This window comes from Dermochelys coriacea, chromosome 11 (genome assembly GCF_009764565.3).
Source record: "Dermochelys coriacea isolate rDerCor1 chromosome 11, rDerCor1.pri.v4, whole genome shotgun sequence".
NCBI classification, from domain to species: domain Eukaryota; kingdom Metazoa; phylum Chordata; order Testudines; family Dermochelyidae; genus Dermochelys; species Dermochelys coriacea.
This window is the reverse complement of record NC_050078.2, coordinates 36,245,216-36,265,618: the sequence shown is the minus strand read 5'-3', so window position 1 is coordinate 36,265,618 and position 20,403 is coordinate 36,245,216. Positions and strand designations below refer to the sequence as shown.

At 40.2% G+C, this 20,403-nt stretch overlaps 1 protein-coding gene across 1 annotated transcript in view; it reads left to right on the top strand.

Moving 5' to 3' along the window:
- Nucleotides 1-4,905: 4,905 nt before the first annotated feature.
- The window catches only part of GRB14 (growth factor receptor bound protein 14), a 72,234-nt gene continuing 56,736 nt past the window's right edge, over nt 4,906-20,403 (top strand). The window contains 1 exon segment of the mRNA XM_038422040.2: nt 4,906-5,126. Within this exon segment, the coding sequence (XP_038277968.1) occupies nt 5,064-5,126 (63 nt within the window). The 5' untranslated portion in view covers nt 4,906-5,063.

The following is a 20,403-nucleotide window of genomic DNA, read 5'->3' as shown; positions in this document are numbered from 1 at the left end:
ATTTGGTGATGAATCTACTAGTAATATGCTCACATCCCATCTGAGGGAAAGAAGTAGAGGGGTTTCAAAATGTACACAGTACACTTGTTTCTTTGCCTCCTCTTGGTCTTGGTTGCAGCACCAGCAGCTGGCTGTCAGCTGAGCACCACCAATTGACTAATCTGGGTTCAGTTTTCAGCACAGGGCTCAGAATCTCAAGGCTATCATGATTTGCCCTTAACTTGCCCTGAAATGGGTAATGTTATACATGGCTTGTACACAATATAGGCTGGAGAAGTCGATGTGGTGGTATCCTCCTACAACTGAAGAGCGTGCTGTTGGAATTCTATACTGTACCATGCTAGTTTTAACAAGTGCAAGTTAAGTAGGTGGAAGATGGATGTGGAGGAATAGAGGTATATAGCTGATGATAATTATTTAACCTTAATTGTAAACTTCCTAGGTATCTAGAATTCAAGTTTAAATATTTGGAGATATATATACTGTGAATGTTGTTTTATGGGGTAACATTTTAATGCAGTTGTCTCTACGTGGGAATTAATAAATATTTACTCCAGCCCTACTTCAAGCATATCTGAAATCACATTCCATGTTCAGTTTGGAAATAAGACCTTGTTCCATTTTATGCAAGGAACCAAATTGCACTTTAAAGACTGAAATTTTTTGTCTTGTGTGCTTCAGTTTTACTTACAAAGAAAATACTTTTTCAGAAAAATGCTGAATGCTCAGTATAACACGTTTCCTCAGTAACCTTGATCGTATAACTCTCTGATTCTTCTGGTAAAGAGAGAAATCCAGAAGGATGATTGTCTGACCTATTCAGTGGCTCTGGTAAAGAAATGCAGATGGTATGACTAACAGACTTAACTGACTATCTATTGGTCTTTTATAGTAATCTAATACTAATGTATTAGGTTAAAATAATAGTTCTGTAGCATCTTTCATGTAAAGGTCTCAAAGCTCTTTACAAATATTAATGAATCTAGCTTCTCAATGGTGGTATCCTTATTCTAAAGAAGTAGAACTGAGGCACAAAGATTGTGACTTGTCCAAGTTCACATGCTATATTTGTGGCAGTAACAGAACTCAGCTCTCATTACTCCTGGGCCAGGGCCTTCATAGGGCCAGCCTTCCACCACTAGCACTGCATGTGCTATTGATAAAACAGTTGATTGTAGCCGCTGATTTTCATGAGCTTTCCACAGGTTTTAGATATTTTCCCACTTCCTCTCCCACATAGTTACTTTTTTATATATATAAAGAGAGTGATGACAAATGTAGTTAGCTTCTCTAGAATTTATTATCCAATATAACAAACATTTAAGTGTAGTTACTCTCAGAAGTACTATGGGAAAAACTGGCACCTTCTTACTCAGCTGATCTACTCCCTGTATGTATTCAGAGTAATATCTGCTCTTTTAGTGATGAAACTAGTTCAAACATAGAGTGGGCTAGATTCTATTTTTTGTGCATCATCAACATGGATGTTTACTAAGTGGCTGCTCTAGAGCCAGATCAGTAATAACTTCAACCCACAGAAGGCAAAGGAGTTAAACACGTGTACAAAATATATTATTTAGCCTGAAAAAAAATCTCTTTGAAGTTGATGAATGAGATAAGCAGACCTCAACTTAACTTTGCAGAGCTGGCAGTTGAAAGTTCGTCCTGTTCATCCCTTTCCTTTAGGAGCCACAGTAAGAAAGGGATTGACTGAATTGCTTTCAATATGCTCCGAATGCTTGCAGCTCTGCACTAGAAGATAATGACTATAATCAAATCTCATGCTTCAGGGCTTCACTGGTCACTTGTAAGGATCAGGAAGGATTTTTTTTCCCGAATGCAGTTGTCCAGATGTTTCAGAGGAAGGTGGCAAAATCCAGACTACATCAGAGATGGGGTACCATATGGGGTGGGCTAGTGCTCTGAGGTGGTGCAGAGAATCTTCTTTCTAGATGAAATAGCTAAAGGTAAATAGCTAATGGCATGGGGGAGGTAGAAATTGGTACTTGCATGCTGCCAGACACACATGGAAATGATCAAGGCCTAGACAAATGCTGGTTCCCTTTTTCCTTTCCAGGAAAACCACTCTCAAGTCTATTCCACCATCTTCTTGAAATATTATTTTGCCTGAGTATTTCCTGTATTTTATTTATATTCCATGCACACAGCTTGTAACTGAAAGTAGCCTAAACTAATTTCCCTTGAGATAGCTCACATGTTCAGGGTCATACTAACTGCCATATTTGGCATCAGGAAGGAATTTCCCCCCAGGTCAGATTGGCTGGTACCTTGGGGGTTTCTCACCCTCCCCTACAAAATGGAGCATGGTTTGGCTGCTTGGATCATCCGGACATATTTTACCTAATCAATTCTCTGCCACTGCAGGGACCTCAGGCATTAGTGGCACCTTAGTCTCTGCTATTTTCTGCCTGTGGGACACAGTTTAGTCTCCCAAGGACTAAAATGCTTTGGTGTCACTAAAATATTTTGGGTTTAATATAGGTTAAAACTAATGGCCTGTGATATACAGGTGGTTTAATGATCTCTTTTGGCTTTATCTCTATGCAAGTTTAAAAGATGTCTTTTCTAAACTGCTGATTTGATTTGGAAATAATTAAGAAATGGAAGTATCCCACAGTACCATTTTAGAGTGACTTTTGAAAACAGACATGCACAATGTGGGTAGGTATGATTTTAAAAGCATCAACATCTGAATTATGGCTTCCTGTTAAACTCAAACATTTAGTAAAACCTTGGAAAGTAAGAAAATACTTGGTGTGGTCAATATGTCTGCTTGGAGCAGAACAAACACAAATAGTCTCACTGGGGAAAATAATCCTCTGCCGCACCTTGTAGACAAACAGGAAAATATTATTCATACAATGAAAAGCATTGAAATTCTTGGCAGCAGACAAGGAACTTCAAGACCCGAGGGTAAGAACCAAAATCAGTTTAATATTTTTATTCTCTTTGTAGTAAAATGGTTGGTGCAATATATTGGGATTACTATTATTGTTTTTTAAACCTCACTTTTTCTAGAAGATTTAAAAAAAATCATCATGGGATCTTAAAGCCCTTTGCTGCAAACTTGCACATGTGTAACTGTATTCCTGAGAGTAAAGTATGACGCCCCAATCCTGCAAACACTGTTTGTGTGTCAAGTTTTACTGCAAATTAAAGTCACATTATGGGGTAAAAGGTGAAAAATATATAATCAAACACTTGACATTTATTGTAGCCAATCTGAGAATGGTAGTAGTAAAAGGAGATGCTCATTCCAGATGGTATAGAATGGAGATTAAAGTTTGACCTACAAGAGTAACTACATCCTAGAAAATTTCCAACAGATAGGTATAATGAATTCTTTACCTAAATCTCGAGATAAGCAGTAATGAAGTATAAAGTGAATGAGTACCGTATCTAATATTTGGGAGATTACATAGTTACCATGAGTTTTTGTTTTTTCTGTAGCTCGAGTGTGAAATGAACCAAAGTGAACACTGAGCATCTTTCATTGAGCTAACAGAAAGACTTTTGGCACATTTTAATTGGTTTTATGACTTTATTAAATGATTAAAGTTAACTTGACAAGGATCAAATTCTGGCCTCCAATCTAAATCCCTTTATGACTTTGCATCAGTTTACAGCAGCTATTCATAATGTCATAATCAAGGCCAATAGATTTTGAAACTGCAGGAAACTGCTTGCCTGTACTTCCTATTATCTGACAATATTTTGTCATTCTTTAACAGCTGTGGGTAACAGCATCAACATACTACAGGTTAAATTGTTTTTTTTTTTTTAAATCTGCATATTGCTCTGTGCAAAAGTGCATTAAGGCTCTGATTCAGGGTCGAATTCTGCAGAGTACTTAAGAATGTGATTAAGCCCTATTGACTCCAAGGCCTCACCAAGGTGATCAAGCACATGCCTAACTTTAAAATCATGAATGGGCACACTGAATTTCTGAGCTCTAATTTGTGCCCTATCAGTACAAGTGGCATGTTTAGATTATATATTTTTGCTATTTAAAAGACTCTCTTGTACTGAGTGTTAATTATAAATGATAGTATTGTTTCTCTTTAACTCATCAGCATTTAATTCTTTAAAATCACTCACTAATGTGGCTTGTAATCAGTTTTTCCCTCCCCACCACATTCTGAGCATAAATGACTATCTTCATCTTCCAATTATTCTTCTGCCCTGCCCCCATCACAAGGATAAGGTGGTTTTGGCATGGATTAATATAGTATTTGCCAAGTCAGCTCTGAACATTTCAAGGATATGTACAGTACTCAGACATGCACTAAATAATTTACTCAGTGGTTTTTTAAAAAAGACTGCAATAGCTGTATATCTTGCACATCATTGTTTGAAATGTTATGAACTTTTGACTTGAACTGTTGTAGATTGTTTACCTTGTTAATCAAGTGTGAGTAACATTTTAGATGCTACATACTTGATCAAAAGAGGCTTGTGTTTAAAACATATTTTAATCTCATAGTTCTAACCATATCTACTGCATAATCTGCTTCAATTTAAGTCATTTTAAGAACAGCATGTTTTAAATGTAATCTAAATATGCCTACTCTTTACTATTTAAAAGTATAATGATGTTCTGTCTAAACAAAAAAAGGCACAATTCTCTTTCTCTCCGACCAGCAAACAAGGCATACAATTGCTCTGTTTTTTTGAGGAGGGGGGGATGGAGATGTGGGGGAGAGGCTCTTGTGTGATTTAAATACTTGTTAATCTGGTTCTTTAAATATCATCATAAACAAAAGTATCAGAACATATTTACAAGGACAAAGGAGGAGTTTGCAAGCCCTGTGATTGGTTGGTTGCTAGTTAGTCCTGTCCCAGAGTCCTCCTTAATTGGCTTTGGGTAGGGTTGGAGTCACATAAGGAGGGTGACATTTATTGCATTCTTTCTTGTTTCTTTGCACTGACTCTAAGGTATTGGGTTCTGAGAACTGAGGCTCCAAGGAATGTTGCCAGGGACTTACTTTATTTCATGTATGACCTGAATGGATGCTGTTTATCTAATTCTGTGAAGAGCAGACATGAACTTGTATGCAAGAAGGGTAACTTTGCCAGCGATTACTCCAATAGTTCTTCAAAAAAGGGTAGGGCATTTATATAAGTTTGTAACATTCACTGTGATGTCTGTGCGGGATAAGTGGTTGTACAGTTTAAGCAAACAATGCTTTAAATACATATAATGTAGCCATATATAAGCATATATGATTTTTAAAAATCCTATAATATCTTAAGAAAATAGTGAAATGTCTTTATTTCATTGGGTTGATTTAATGCTTATTAGACTACTTGTCATACATACCTTTTTCTCTATCCTAATTTTTGTGGTTATAGAAAAATTTGTATGTATAGAATATCTTAGTTGGGCCGAAAATATCATAATTCCATTAATAAATGTTAAAATATGCCCTTTTTGTAGGGGGTTTTAAGGGCTTGATCCAAATCCCCGCTGAAGTTTGAATCAGCATCTATGTTCCTATACTCTCTTACAGACTCTTTTGGCTAAGTTTCAGTTTAAAAGTTGAATGTGAGTATTAATGTTTTAAAATAGTTTCTAACAGATTTTTAAACTAAACTTATTTGTTCCAGTTCATAAGGATTTAACTTTTAAAAATATACGTATGATATAGAATCATACAATTTTGATATTACACCTTGTGAATAAGAACCAGAGTTAGAAACTAGCCAGTCTATGTAGTGTAGATGTATAGACACTTAAAAACAGCAAGGTGAGGGAGGGAGTTCTTCTTTTCTAATACAGTGGTATTAATTTCTATTAAATGCAGGAATCTCTATCAGTTTTTAAAAAAACTCGTGTTTTTAAAATAAATTTGCAAAGGTAGGTTTCATTGCCATGTGGTGTTAGCTTTATTTTCCCAAAGTAAATGAAATCCTGATAAATAGGGTCTTTTGTTATTCAGTTACTCTTGAGACACTGTCACAGCTATGAAAGATGGAATTTCAGTGAGAAACATCATTGTAGTTTTAAGAGGTTTTCAAGGCCATCTCTACAGAAATAAGACATAGTGCATGTTTGTTATGACCTGTTTTGGCCCATGGTGTCTACACCATTTGATCATACAGATTTTATAGCTCTTCTTACTCAAAAAACAGTTTTGAGTCAAGTGTTCTATCAAAAAAAGTACATTAGGAGAATGGTAAGATTACCCAGTTGAACATTCAAAATTCAGGAAATGCAGTTAAGGTTTTACGTATAATACAAATATAGTTAAGTTTTTATGATTCTGTCCTAATTAGATGATTGCGTACTATATCTAGGATATAATATTCCACCCCCAACCTTAGATATGCATATAGCATCTTGTAAATGTCTGTGTCCTTGTCTCTTACATTTTTTGTCCTAATAGTCCAATATAGCTTAACTGACTTGCCAGAGAAGAAAATTTTCTTCTCTATCATCTAAGATGTTTGAATGTTAAGTTAATCAATACCCTCGTATTATGCATTTTATTTTCAACAATCCTTTCATGTATTTTAGGAAATGAGGCAGCTAGCTTCAAGATAATTCAGTTGTAAACTTAGGCGGTCTACATGAGCCACAATCTTTCATTATTGCTCTATTTTTGTTTATTGGGCATTTGTTTTAATGCACTTTGTCTAGAATAGACAGAGTAATACACAATATTACCCACTACACTTTATGCTGTACACACAGACATAGGTCAAGGTGTACCTGTAACTTTTGAGTTCCCTGGTTTTTGAATACTTCACTGGCAGCCTTAAAGTTTTTGTCAGAATTTTCTATGTGCACTAATGAAGGAAAAAGCAATTCCACATTTGGGAGTTTATTTTTGTTATTTAGTTAAATATCACCAGTGCCCAATCTTCTAAAACTTTATAAGGTATGCCTGAAAGACCCCATTCTTCCATGAACCTTAGCAAGTATTTTAAGTGTTCTTTACATACTTTACAGATAGTGAATGGGACAAGTGTGCCTGTATAGCTCTTGCCCAAGCACTGCACAACTTCATGAAGTCTTTCAACATGCAGCTAAGTTAGATACGCATGCATGCTTAGTACAGCCTTCCTTATCTGCACATTTTATAAGCTCAGTCAGAAAACTGCGAAAATTACTGTGTGCACCCAGAGTCCAATATTCAATGGATATCTGGTCCAAACAACTTTTACACTGGAATATTCAAAGACGCATGCCCTCGATCAGGGCTAATTCAATGCCAAATGTAAACTTCCTGCTGCAGCTTGTGCTCTTTGTATCTGTGCATGTGGCATACCTTCTGTAGTGATCTTCCTACCCACCCCAAAGGATGACTTAGCCACTTCTGTAGCACCATCTTCGCCTGTGTTTTCCCCAGGAATTGAAATTAGGGGGAGTTTTTGAATATACGGAGGGTGGGAAAGGGTCGACGAGGGTTGGGACTGTGAGGGCGAAGGTGGGCTGTATAGTACCATAGTAAAGGCGGAAAAATGTTTCACGACCATTTTATTAGATTTAACTCATGTTTTAAAATCATCACAGAAATTAAAGTTGGCTACTCAAGCCTACTATGAATACTACATCTACGTCCTTCTTGGTTTCTTGTAATTTTGCACAACTCTTTGGTGTCGTCTTGTGTGTCCATTAATTCCAGTCCTTCGTGATATGATCATACAGAAGGCGATTTCTTTCAGAACACAACATTCTACTCAATGAGGAAAAAGAATGCTCAACTGTAGCTGTTGTGATTGGGTGTAGCAAGAGATGATTTCCTACTTCTTTCATCCCAGGTGTAGCGGGGTGGACACCTGCTCGGGCCCAGAGGAGTTTAAGATAGCTCTGGGAGAGGGCTGGGGCAGGGGAAGAGTTGGGCTGATTGGCAGAGCAGCTGCAGCTGGGAGCCATGCCCCAAACAGACCCAGCAGGCCTTATAAAAGCCAGGGAAGCCAGGAGTAGAAGAGCACTCTCTCTAGCTCTGAGAGAAAGGGGCCTGGTTGCAGAGACCTGAATAAGAGGACCTAGTTTGGAGCAGGGCTGGGGAAAGGCCAAGGGAGCCGGGGAGGTCTGGCCTAGGAAAGCCCCAGGCTGCAGGCCTGGGAAGGCCTATTGGGTACTGAGGTTCCAAGGGGGCAGCCACGGGTGGGCAGAGGCAGCAGGCCCAAACCCAACCTTGCCCGTGATGAGTGGCTCATATTGCAGTCTGTCCAAGGGCGCGGGGGCTAGCTGGTCACTGGCAGAAGCCTACGACTGAGGCGAGGTAGGGATAATGGGTGGGGGGTTCCCCTGGGAGGGGGAGACCCAGAACTGTGGGGGTACTGCCAGGGGCAGCACCCAGTGAAAGGGGCACCAGCGTCCTGGGAGGGACATGGGAGCTAGCATCAGGGCAAGACACCAGCCTGAAGAGGGCGCTCCGGAGGCTGGAATGCTAATTCCCTGAGACCACCAGCAGGAGGCGCCGCTGGTGAGTCTGCATCCGGTTACACCAGGAAACATAGCACAAAGATTGGGTCGAATCACTAGTGATGATAAAGAAGAAGCTGAACTTAAATCTTCATTTGTTTGTATGATATGCAGTCTGTGTTCAAAATTCTCTATTCTGTCCTGATCACATAGCAGCTCATTGCTGGTAGCACCTCACTCAACTCAACTGTAGGCTGTAGGTGTTTTTTAAGACAGGCATCTGTAAAAGCTATGTAGAAGTTGGTAGAATCCAGAAAGCACTATTGTAGATTTGTAAGAATCAAGTCTGTGTACATTTTCCAGCTGGCTTGACAAACACTACTTGCCCTCCTCACATAAGGAGTCAATATAAGTGCCTTCATTAGTCAACTTCTGGACTGAAGCCTTTGTTTCTTCCAATATGTTTTCAGTGGATGTCTGATTGATCCAAGGGTAGCTTCTACTGCTGGACAAAGATCTACTACTATTGTAGCAGATGCCTGGATGACATTGTTTAATGACCCAAGTGGTTTCAACAGTAGACTTACCAGAGAGAGAGCATGGCAATAGTCTTTTATGAACTTAGTAACAAAAGTAGTCCACCATCCTCACTACTTAGATCTGGGTAGATACTTTCCAAAGCCAGTAATAATGGTTGCAGTAATTTTAAAACAGCCAAGAATTGCTAATGAGAAAGCCAGCAGGTTTTCCCAGGTTGGACTAATCTGAACTTCAGTCCCAGTGCATCTTCCTTTTGTTTCCAAGATGTTCAGTCCTTCTGGACTCTTGCTTGAAAAAAAGACTATAACACAGGCATTAAATTTATGGCTTTGCTAATGTCTTTTGAAAATTCTGCAGCTATACTAATGCTATCTGGAGTAGATGGCCTCTGCAGTGTGTGTAGGAGAGTTTAGAGTTACGCTTTTCTCTGAGCAAAGCCTGTATTCCACTATGTCTTCCAGAGAAGTTTGCAGCTCCATCAAATGCACAAGCAGCCATCTCTTTGGGGATTCAATTTACAAACATTTAACTCTAAGATGTCACAGATGCAGCTGATGTCTCTTCTATAACCTGAACATCTAGAAGGCATCTACTGGCCTACCACAGCTATCAAGCTAACATATGCAATAACTTAATACTTAACACCCATTTGCATTGGTGCATTCATCAGCCATATGTGGAAATTTTCTGAATTTGGTGAGAGAGTTCTTCACTTTTTCAACTACTGAGGCTTTCACTGTTGCACTGTATGTTTCTAACCAGTCAGTTGAGTTTCTTGCAGAAAGTAAGTGAGCATTTGCTGGTCTTGTTCAGAACCAGTGTCCAACTTCAGGATTAACAAATGACAATTCACTTAAAATTGGCCTCCAGCTTTTAGTGTGTGGTATCTCTTGCTTAAATAGAATGTATGATGCAAAAGCCATGTTGGCTCACGTAAACTGAGTTGTCTCCAACATTATTAACAGCATTATTAAGTACTTCTAAAATTAGCTTTGACAGTGACTGGCTTATAAGGCTTTTTGCATGTTGATTTGCAGCCTTTTCATGTAGGTTGTCAGTATTGGCTTGGCTGATCAGTCTGGCAAACCAAGCTCGCCCACTTTTACTATATAAATCCATGATATACCCATAACTTGAATACTGTGTGCAGTTCTGGTCACCCCATCTCAAAAAAGATATATTGGAATTGGAAAAGGTACAGAGAAGGGCAACAAAAATTACTAGGGATGTGGAACAGATTCCATATGAGGAGAAATTAAAAAGACTGACTTTTCAGCTTGGAAAAGAGATGACTAAGAGTGGATGTGATAGAGGCCTATAAAATCTTGACTGGGTATGGAGGAAAATTAATAAGGAAATGTTATTTACCCCATCACTTAATACAAGAACCAGAGTACCTAAAACATAGTCCAACAAACACATGCTCTGGCCACTGTTGTTCATCATGTCACTGTTCGCTCCACCGCTCTGTCCCCAATGGCTCTGCACCATCACCTTCTCCTGCCACTGTGACCTCTGTGAGTTGGGGTCTCAAAATTCCACCCAGCTCTCAGTGATTTCATCTCTGTGGGGGAACCTTGCTGCTAGTGCAGGCTGGGCTGTCTCTTTCACAGAAACACTCTCACAGCAGGTCTAAGCATTTAGACCTGATTTTTCTCTGATTTCAGCTCTAGTGGTCACTTAACAAACCAAAAGGCTCTCTATGGAGCCTAATCAGCTCTATCTCTAAACAGAAGAGGGGGCAGGTCAAATAGTGCTTGTGTCTTGAGGGCAGAGCCCATACCACCAAGCAAAACATCTGTGCCCCATCCCCCCCACCCCCTCTTTTCACTAGGATATGCCATCCAAACCTCCTGCTTAGAGAGTGCAGTTCAGTTGAGGGTGACCAGTGCTTATTTGTAATGAGTGGGGTGCCGGGTCTCAAACAAGTTTGTTACTTTCATAACTGATGTGGCAAGCCATGAGGTCTCAGGGCTATGAACTGTCAAGTTTAGAGGTGCCGGGGCTCAGCCCTGGCAAGCCCTAGCACAAATTAAGCTCTGAGGGAGATCCCCTCATTCAGGCACACTACGTACAGTTCTGCTGCCCTTTACTCATACAATAAGGATAATAACATTTCATGACCCCCAAATTCAATACTCAAGTGATTTGTAACCCAACACCAGCTAAAATTGATCACTTGGCAGCACAGCTCTGTCTGCTAGATACCTAGGCAGGATAGGTGTGTTCATATAAATACAGTCTGGTCCTGAAGCCTTTCCACCCACCCCTGGCTCATCACTAGCTGTCAAAGGAGAGCTCATTCAGACCTTGCTTACAAATCATAATTTGACATCATTAGGTAGGCCAAATAGGCCCCCCCCAAAATGTGCTGACATTGTCGGAAATAACAATTGTATGAAGAAGCTAGTCTTTGTTCATACTTTTTCAAACCCGTTATGCTTTCTCAGGTACAAGTATTTTTTCACGTACTGTATATGCTTTTAAAGTATGTATTATTTCAATTTCAATTTCAATTCAAATTTCCAGCCAACAACCAAATTGGCAGCACTGCATGTAATGGGGGGAGGGGAGAATCATAGAATCATAGAATATCAGGGTTGGAAGGGACCCCAGAAGGTCATCTAGTCCAACCCCCTGCTCAAAGCAGGACCAAGTCCCAGTTAAATCATCCCAGCCAGGGCTTTGTCGAGCCTGACCTTAAAAACCTCTAAGGAAGGAGATTCTACCACCTCCCTAGGTAACGCATTCCAGTGTTTCACCACCCTCTTAGTGAAAAAGTTTTTCCTAATATCCAATCTAAACCTCCCCCATTGCAACTTGAGACCATTACTCCTCGTTCTGTCATCTGCTACCATTGAGAACAGTCTAGAGCCATCCTCTTTGAAACCCCCTTTCAGGTAGTTGAAAGCAGCTATCAAATCCCCCCTCATTCTTCTCTTCTGCAGACTAAACAATCCCAGCTCCCTCAGCCTCTCCTCATAAGTCATGTGCTCTAGACCCCTAATCATTTTTGTTGCCCTTCGTTGTACTCTTTCCAATTTATCCACATCCTTCCTGTAGTGTGGGGCCCAAAACTGGACACAGTACTCCAGATGAGGCCTCACCAGTGTCGAATAGAGGGGAACGATCACGTCCCTCGATCTGCTCGCTATGCCCCTACTTATACATCCCAAAATGCCATTGGCCTTCTTGGCAACAAGGGCACACTGCTGACTCATATCCAGCTTCTCGTCCACTGTCACCCCTAGGTCCTTTTCCGCAGAACTGCTGCCGAGCCATTCGGTCCCTAGTCTGTAGCGGTGCATTGGATTCTTCCATCCTAAGTGCAGGACCCTGCACTTATCCTTATTGAACCTCATTAGATTTCTTTTGGCCCAATCCTCCAATTTGTCTAGGTCCTTCTGTATCCTATCCCTCCCCTCCAGCGTATCTACCACTCCTCCCAGTTTAGTATCATCCGCAAATTTGCTGAGAGTGCAATCCACACCATCCTCCAGATCATTTATGAAGATATTGAACAAAACGGGCCCCAGGACCGACCCCTGGGGCACTCCACTTGACACCGGCTGCCAACTAGACATGGAGCCATTGATCACTAAGGATTGGGGAAATTCAGAGGAGGTGTAGGGAAATCCTAGATCTTTCCTGATTATGGGCAGCCACAATGGAGGAGGGAACAGAAACTGGGCAGGCCAAAGGCAGGAGTGCATCTGAGATGATCAGGTTGGGATATGTATCATTCTGTCTCCTTGTGGACATTAGGCAAAAAATAAACACAGCCTAAGGTGTGTTTATTTCTGTATAGCCCCCTCACCTAATGCTTCTGGGAGCTACCATGCGCAGGAAGATACCCTTGTAGAGCAGCGCCAATAGAGTTGTGTTTCTAGGGAGCTGGGCATAAAGGGTAGTTGAGGGAAGGGGTGCAGCAGGTCTCCATGGGTATAGTTCTAATATTCTTGGGATCCTCCAGGTTTGAGAGTGGGTTCTGCAGAGAGCACCCCCCACTCCAGAACAATTGTGGGGAACTCCTTGCAGAGACTTCCTCCTATGAATCCTTCCCCATAAGTTTTATTACAGCTATTTAAATCGCTCTAGTGTAGAAACAAAGTTGGGGAAATGTTTATAATGGGGGAGAGTATCATTCTTCTTAACTTAAAAAGTTAAGATTTTTTTTGGTTAGTTCTTTCTAGTATATTTCTAGTAAATACAGAGACTGCATCATGTAGTATAACATTTAGGATCCAGTCATACTATTCTTGAAACCAAGGTCAAAGCTCTCATTGACTTGAACCACAGCATCTTTAGGCTTTTCTTATGTTTCATACTATTTCAAATAGCAGATTTTTCCTTAGAAGAATGAAAGCACATTTTAAAAGGTCGTCTCCATTGTTTTCTTTTTTCCAAAAATGTGCTTTTAAAACGTCACAAATGTACTATTTTTGTCCTATTTTTTGCGTAATAGATTTATATACAATGTTAAAAATGGGGGAAAAGTATAAGTAAAGTATGAAATGTTATATTGGTATTCAATGGTAATTAGGAATATATTGTCAGACAATTTTAAAAATAGCAGCTCTACTTCTTATCAAATGAAAACAGCCTTAGTCCACGAAGTATTCTCAATTGATGGTCATCTATTCCATAAGAATTTGATTTAATATCCATCAAATATAGTAGGACAAAAGTGCAGATTTTACCAATTATACAAAAAAATAGCAATGGCATTTTTTTCATGAGAAGAAAAATTAGTTGCATTACTTAGCTGATCTTTGGCTATCCTGCTAGTTCCTGATGGATGCACTACTCACCTTCATTTTCTTTTTGAAAAGCTGAAAGGAATACATACTCCAAATATGTATCTGTTGTATCCTAATATAGACAAATGCTATTCATACCATTGCCACTCAACTATATCTCATAAGAATAAAATGCAGTACAAGCTTTATTGCCTCTAGAATGTACTTCCATGATTCATGCAATTCCTTTTCTACAGACCATAAATGGACACTGCTTTCTCCAAAAGGGTCTTTAAAAGTCAGCCGGAAAGGTGATTTATTGAATAGGCAAATGTGCATATTAAGCGTTGTTCAAATCAGATCTATACATTTTGGCCCCACGATCATTGAATTAATGATTCAGAATTAGTTGTTTTCTCTCTCTAGTCTTTGATAACTTTTTACTCTTCTATAAACTGTTTTTAAGGAATCTGACTAAAGTATCAACCTTCATTAAAAAACATTTATTTATGTCTGTCTGAGAATCAGTTAGTCATTAAAAATAAATACTGATGAATCCACAAGATTGGTTGTGGTAATAGGTAAACATAGACACTCATGTACATGGAATGAGGAATAAGGAATGATAAAAGCATTCCATGACATTTCATGCTAGCTAGGATCTACTTTCATAAGGTTTTATAAGTCATTCTGCATATAAAACCTCTGAGTGCATATATAGCATGACACGTAACTGTGTCATGCCCATTGTTTTTAAAAATATTACATAAGGTAACTTAAAACAAACAATCGAATGCATCCGATGAAGTGAGCTGTAGCTCACGAAAACTTATGTTCAAATAAATTTGTTAGCCTCTAAGGTGCCACAAGTCCTCCTTTTCTTTTTTTTAAAACAATACAATTTGTCATTTATAAGAATATGAGGGTCTCATTAGATTGGTTAAAGTCAGGATGGATGTAAGGAAGCAATATGAAAGTTTCCCCATACACCTCTAGTGCCCCTAACTTCTGGCCTGCATCTGCCATTATACTTTAATCCTGGGCCTTTTCTCAGCAAAAATTGCAATGTAAGCTAAATCTTATTCAGAATTAGTGATGAGAACATGTATCTGTTAGGCTGAGAGCCATTTTTCAATTTGTATTCTGGTCCCCAGAGGTGAAATGCTAGTGCATTAACCTGGGAACTTAACATAAAAGCACTCAAATTGACATACCAATGGTGTCTGTACATGGTTACATCTGGAGGCAGTGGTTTCTTCTTGGAATATTTTGTCTTCCTATCCATAAGGACAATTGGGAAAAATGGAGTTATTTAAAGATGTAGAAATACCACCCATTGCATAAACACCTGAGCACCTTCTTTAGATTCAAACTGCAAAACTTTGTCTAAAGGCCTTACTGAACAGGGAAGTCTTGTTCCGCTTCTTGAAGCTCACAAAATCCAGGCTCTGGTATATTGCCAGAAGAAATGAGTTTGTTGTGGGCACTAACTATATTCAGATCTGCCTTCTGCGGAGCCTGGGGAGTCCAACCCAGAAAGCCGGAATAGCTCACAAATTGCAACCATTGAGACTGGAGGCTGGAACAAGGTAATTCCAAACAGGGTGGAATGGAGATTAGTGCGCTTTTGTCCTACTCTCAAATATTGTCTTCTAGCACATTGTCATTAAAGTATGAAGTATTACAGCAGCTTAAATAACACATCCATGCTGATTACAGACCTACTGTAATGTCTTATTACTGAAATTCTCTGTTTACTTCTCTGGTTATTGAAGTAGTGCTAAAACCTACTCCACATGTAGAGGGGTCTTATGTGAGTGTGAACTTTTGCCCTGCGAATAAGTCTTTCCATAACTTCCCATAGGTGTATAGCGGGAGCTGGCTCACATGGAGAAGAATCAGAATACAAACTGTTCAATAGCAGATGGTTGATAAAGTTCCTTCTGAGCACTTTCTATGGGATAATACAGCTAATGCTGCTAGGAATTCTCACACCATAGGAGAATTGCAGCTGAAATAGGGAGGAGGAGAAGTATTGGTGGTGGTTTTTATTATTGGCCCAGGTGATTATTACTGAGTATTGTGCTGCATCCAGAAAAGTGCAAGCACTTTAAGGGTACATCTACGCTGCAACTGGGAGCATACTTCCCCGCTCAGAAAGAGAGACAGGTGATAGTTAGCCAGTGGTAGTGCAGGTGGTAGCTGAGGCTAGCTGCCTGAGTATATAACTGGGGGGTCCAGGCAGGCTTGTATCAAGCAGCGAGCCTGAGCTGCTTGCCTGTGCAATCCCTGGCGCACGCACGTGCGCTCACTCACGTGCTCTCTCTCTCTATTATTATTTATTATTTATATATAATTTTTTAAGAGCATTGGCTCAAGCAGAGCTAGTGTGTGCTTGCCTTCCTGAGCTGGGAATTATGCTCCTAGCTGTAGTGTAGACGTATCCTAAATGAAGGATGAAAACCCCTATTAATATTATTTATTATGGAGTCGCTTAAGGGCCAACCAAGAATGGGACCTATTGCACTAGGCCCTGTACAAACACATGGTGGTAGACAGTCCCTGCCTCAAAGAGCTTATTTAAATACATAGGAAAGGGCGGGGAAGGGTATAATGCACAAACCGTCTACATGGCTGAACATCTGCAATTTGAATGTTTATGATCTTCTTAGCCCAATGCTATGGACGGCAGCCAATGGCAGGGAGCAGCCATGTCTGTTGTCCTGGGCTGCTCTGTAATAAAACTGGGGGAAATAAAACTATTTGCTTATGTTCCTCTAACCGGAGTGGAACTAAGATAAAAATGAGGTCAGATGACGTAGTCTAATTGACAAAGCATGCTCTGACAGTCGGGAGACCTGGGTTCTGTTCTTGGCTCTAACGGTAACTTTATGTGTAACCTTTGGTAAATCACTTCACTGCTTGGTGCCTCAGTTTCCCCTTCCATTCTTTGTGTGTCTGACTTACTTAGCCTGCCAGCTTTTCAGGGCAGGACCTGTCTTCTACTGTATGTATGTATAGCATTTAGCACAACAGGGTCCCAGTCTCAGTTGAGGCCTCTGTCTGCTGCTATCATACAAATAATAAGGCATGGGGGGGGGTGAAATGTAGTTAAAAGGACTGGGAGCTTGGACGTATATTCCAAATGCATCAATTTTAATATTGGGCATTTAGATTGTTGTGAGCCCGCTGTCTCCCCTGCATACTCTAAATCCTGGCTGTTTTGCCTGACATAGCTTTTTGAAGAGAAGATGCAGCTGAAAGGCTGATCTTAGCTGAAAGACACCTGTGATTGAATTTTAAATTAGTGTGATTTTAGGTCTTATTTATTTCTCCCTATTAATTAATTTTGCAGATCTTTAACTGTATACATGTTCTGAAACTTGAATGAACTTTTTCCATTTTCCATTGAATATTCAAATGTCCGCAATTTTTAGGCTATGCTGACATCAACCTGAGAAAAGGCTTGAAAAGGATGAGCAGAATTATGGGAGGGCTTGAAGACATGACAAGAACTTCACTTTGATAGGGAGGCGACAGAGGATGGCGGGGGCGGGGAACATGAGTTCAAAGACAGTGGTGATATGTCAGAACAATGGTTAGGCAGATTATCTTAATGGCTATGGTTTTGGAGGGTGTGTGTGTGTGTGTGTGTGTGTGTGTGTGTGTGTGTGTGTGTATTTTGACTGGAAATGGGAGGGGAGCATGGTTTGTCAGTTTGGCCAGAGAGAAGACTGTAGAAATAACCATGAGAGGCAATCATGAAGGCCTAAATGGGATTTTAAGCTGTAATGGACAAGATCCTAGACATGACCGCTAGGACAGCATTGGATTGCAGAGGCTTTGATGTGACGGGACAGGGAGGGGGATCAAAATAGTCAAAGTTGACCTCAGGTTATGAGCCTGAGGTGACGAGAACAGGAGGAGTGAAGAGCTGTTGGGCAGCGAAGATAAAGGTTTATTTTGGTGGTGGTTAAATTTTTAAACTGATTGAGAAACCTAACAGGAGATGACACAGAGACCAGATATGATTCAGACTGAATAGAGGGAGACAAGTTTGTGGCCTTGCCTTCTCTATGTATTGAAATGGCTACCCTTTGAGCAGGGGAGAGAAATAGTTGACAACTAATTTTAACACGCACATACAGATTATTTAAACATTATTTCAGCAAATAGCCATGTTTGTTTACAAATATGCAATACAATTTTTTTTAATTGTTAGCCATGTCAAAGGAATAATCTTAAAAACAAACACAACCCCCAAACCCCCCCAAAAACAAACCTAGTAGGAAAGACGAGGGTGTTTGGTTTTTCCACAGTCTTTGTAAAAATCCCTGTTCCAACCTTTTTGCTTTTTCTAACATGTGCATGCTAAATATTTTATATGTGCAATAGACTGTGTATTAGTTCAGTTGCTGCATGATAGTCACTCAATGACACTCTGGCTCTACCACTTGTTCATGGGCTTTTTCAGATTTTAGTCACAGAATCACATGATCTAATGTGAATTGTAATGGCAAAATGTTGCACAGCTCATCTGAAATTTGTGTGTGGTGTGTGTGAGAGAGTAGAGCGAAGAGTAGAGAGAGAGAGAAGTCATAATGTGTGGGGTTTTTTTTTCAAGTCTTTAAATCTCAATGGTGCAATGCATTCTTTCATTACTTATTAGCTGGGGTGGCCTAACAATCTCTAGTGGCACAATTAATGTTGCACTCCACCCCCCCCCTTCAGTTCTTTGATATGTTTTTCAGTTTCTTCTTGACTTCTTTGAACATCTAACATTCTTCATATAGTAACCAAGGAAATTGGCAGTGTTTAGTGCTTTTCTCTGCTCATAATCCTTTCTTTTTGGCAGAAATCCCTTGGAAGAAAACTGATTTCTCATCAATTGGGGAAAGTGCTTGGTCATTTCCTAGCCCTACTACTTTAGCCTCCTTTGAAAAAATTAGGCTTCCAGTAAGTTGTAACTTAACCTTCAGACTCTGTTATCTAGCCTTGAAGTGTATCAAGAGGCTTTGCTGAATAGTTATTTCGGCTAGGAGTAAATCTCTTACTTAGTAGACCTGATTCTGCATAGCTGTATAATAAAAGAATAAATGTAGCATATATACAGCACAAAAGGAATTGCTTAGGCTTTTTATACTAAAACTAAAGTATTTCCCATAACTATATCTAAGATTTTATGTGCAGCTTTGAGATTATTCTGATCTATATAAATATATAGTTAGTTATTGAGGTATTTGAGCTTTGTATAAAATCTACACACACTAACTTGCCCAGGAAGAATTCAACACAATGTACTGAATCATGCATCAGGTTTAGACTGGTCTCCCCTTTTCTCTCCCCAATTATTTTCTTTCTCCAGGACTGACCCTAATGTGTCTCTTGCTTTTTTTCTACTTATAGGCCTCCAGACCTTCTTTATATCCCTCTCTTCACACAAGCATGCTCTGGTCTCCCGCACGTGCCTGTGCAAATAACAACCCATTTCCCTTTTTCTATCACCTCTAAGCACATTCTGTGCCTTCTTCAACCATTGCCCTGAATTCCTGTCCTCCAACTCCATTCTGAATTCCCTCTGATCTGGCATCCGCCTTCTCCTCCTCCTCACTGAAACTGCTCTTGCTGAGTCTCTAAAGACCAGATCTCAGGGCCGCTATTCTATTCTTGCCTTCTTTGACCTTTGCGCTGTTTTTGACATTATTGATCATACGGTCCTTGAAATCTTGCCTTTCTTTAGCTTTCATGTTTGTCCCTCCTACCTTTCTGACCATTTCTTTTAGCATCTTTTAAAGTGAGTCCTAGGGTGGCCAAGTGCACAGTTTTGACTGGACTTACCAGTTGAAAAGGGGGACCTGACAGTGTTTGGTCAGATCTACTGACCGGACAACCAACGTCTGGTTATTGTGGGTGGGGAAGACGGGGATGTTGCCAGGTCATCACCTGCACCAGTCCTACTCAGCTGGGGCCACCTCCTATCTGTGTCCAGTGGCTGCAGCTCCCAGGCCTGGCTCTGCTAGGTGAGTTCCTCTTGACCTGGATGGGGGAGTGGGAGGGGAAAAGCAATGAGTGAAGGGTGGGGGAGGGGGAAGAGGAGTGGATGGTGGGGAGGACTCTGGGAAGAGGTGGGGCAGGGGAGGTTCCTTGGGGGGGGGAAGAGGTGGGGCAGGAGATGTTCTGGCTCTCCTGCTGGAGTGTCCGTTTTTTAAAATATTACCAAATCAGCAATCCGAGTAAGTCCTCCCCTTTCCTGTGAGATCAGCTATGTCTGACTGATGTAACTATGACAACTAATCCCAATGTAGACACAGCTATGTTGATGGTACTTAGGGCTTCCATTGATATCGCAATTTTGTTTAAGTAGATGGTGGTCCTACACCAACAGAAAAACCCCTTCTGATGGGTGTAAGCAGCATCTACACTTCAAGCCTATGCCTGCATAGCTATGCCTGTAGAGTCTCCGTAGTGCAGACTTAAACATATTATGGTCAAAACTGAACTCCTTACCTGTTCTTCTAGACTGGCGCCTCCCACCCCACCCCACCCCATTTTGTCACCTTTTAATAACACTAATATCCTTTTGTCATTTAAGTCTGTAACTTGGGTGTCTTCTTTAAGTTCTTCTTTTCTCTTGCTGTGCACAGCCATGCTGTGTCCAAAATTTCCTGCTTCCTCTATAAAATCCCTGAAATCCAATCTTTTGTTTCCATATTAGTAAAACTCTTATTC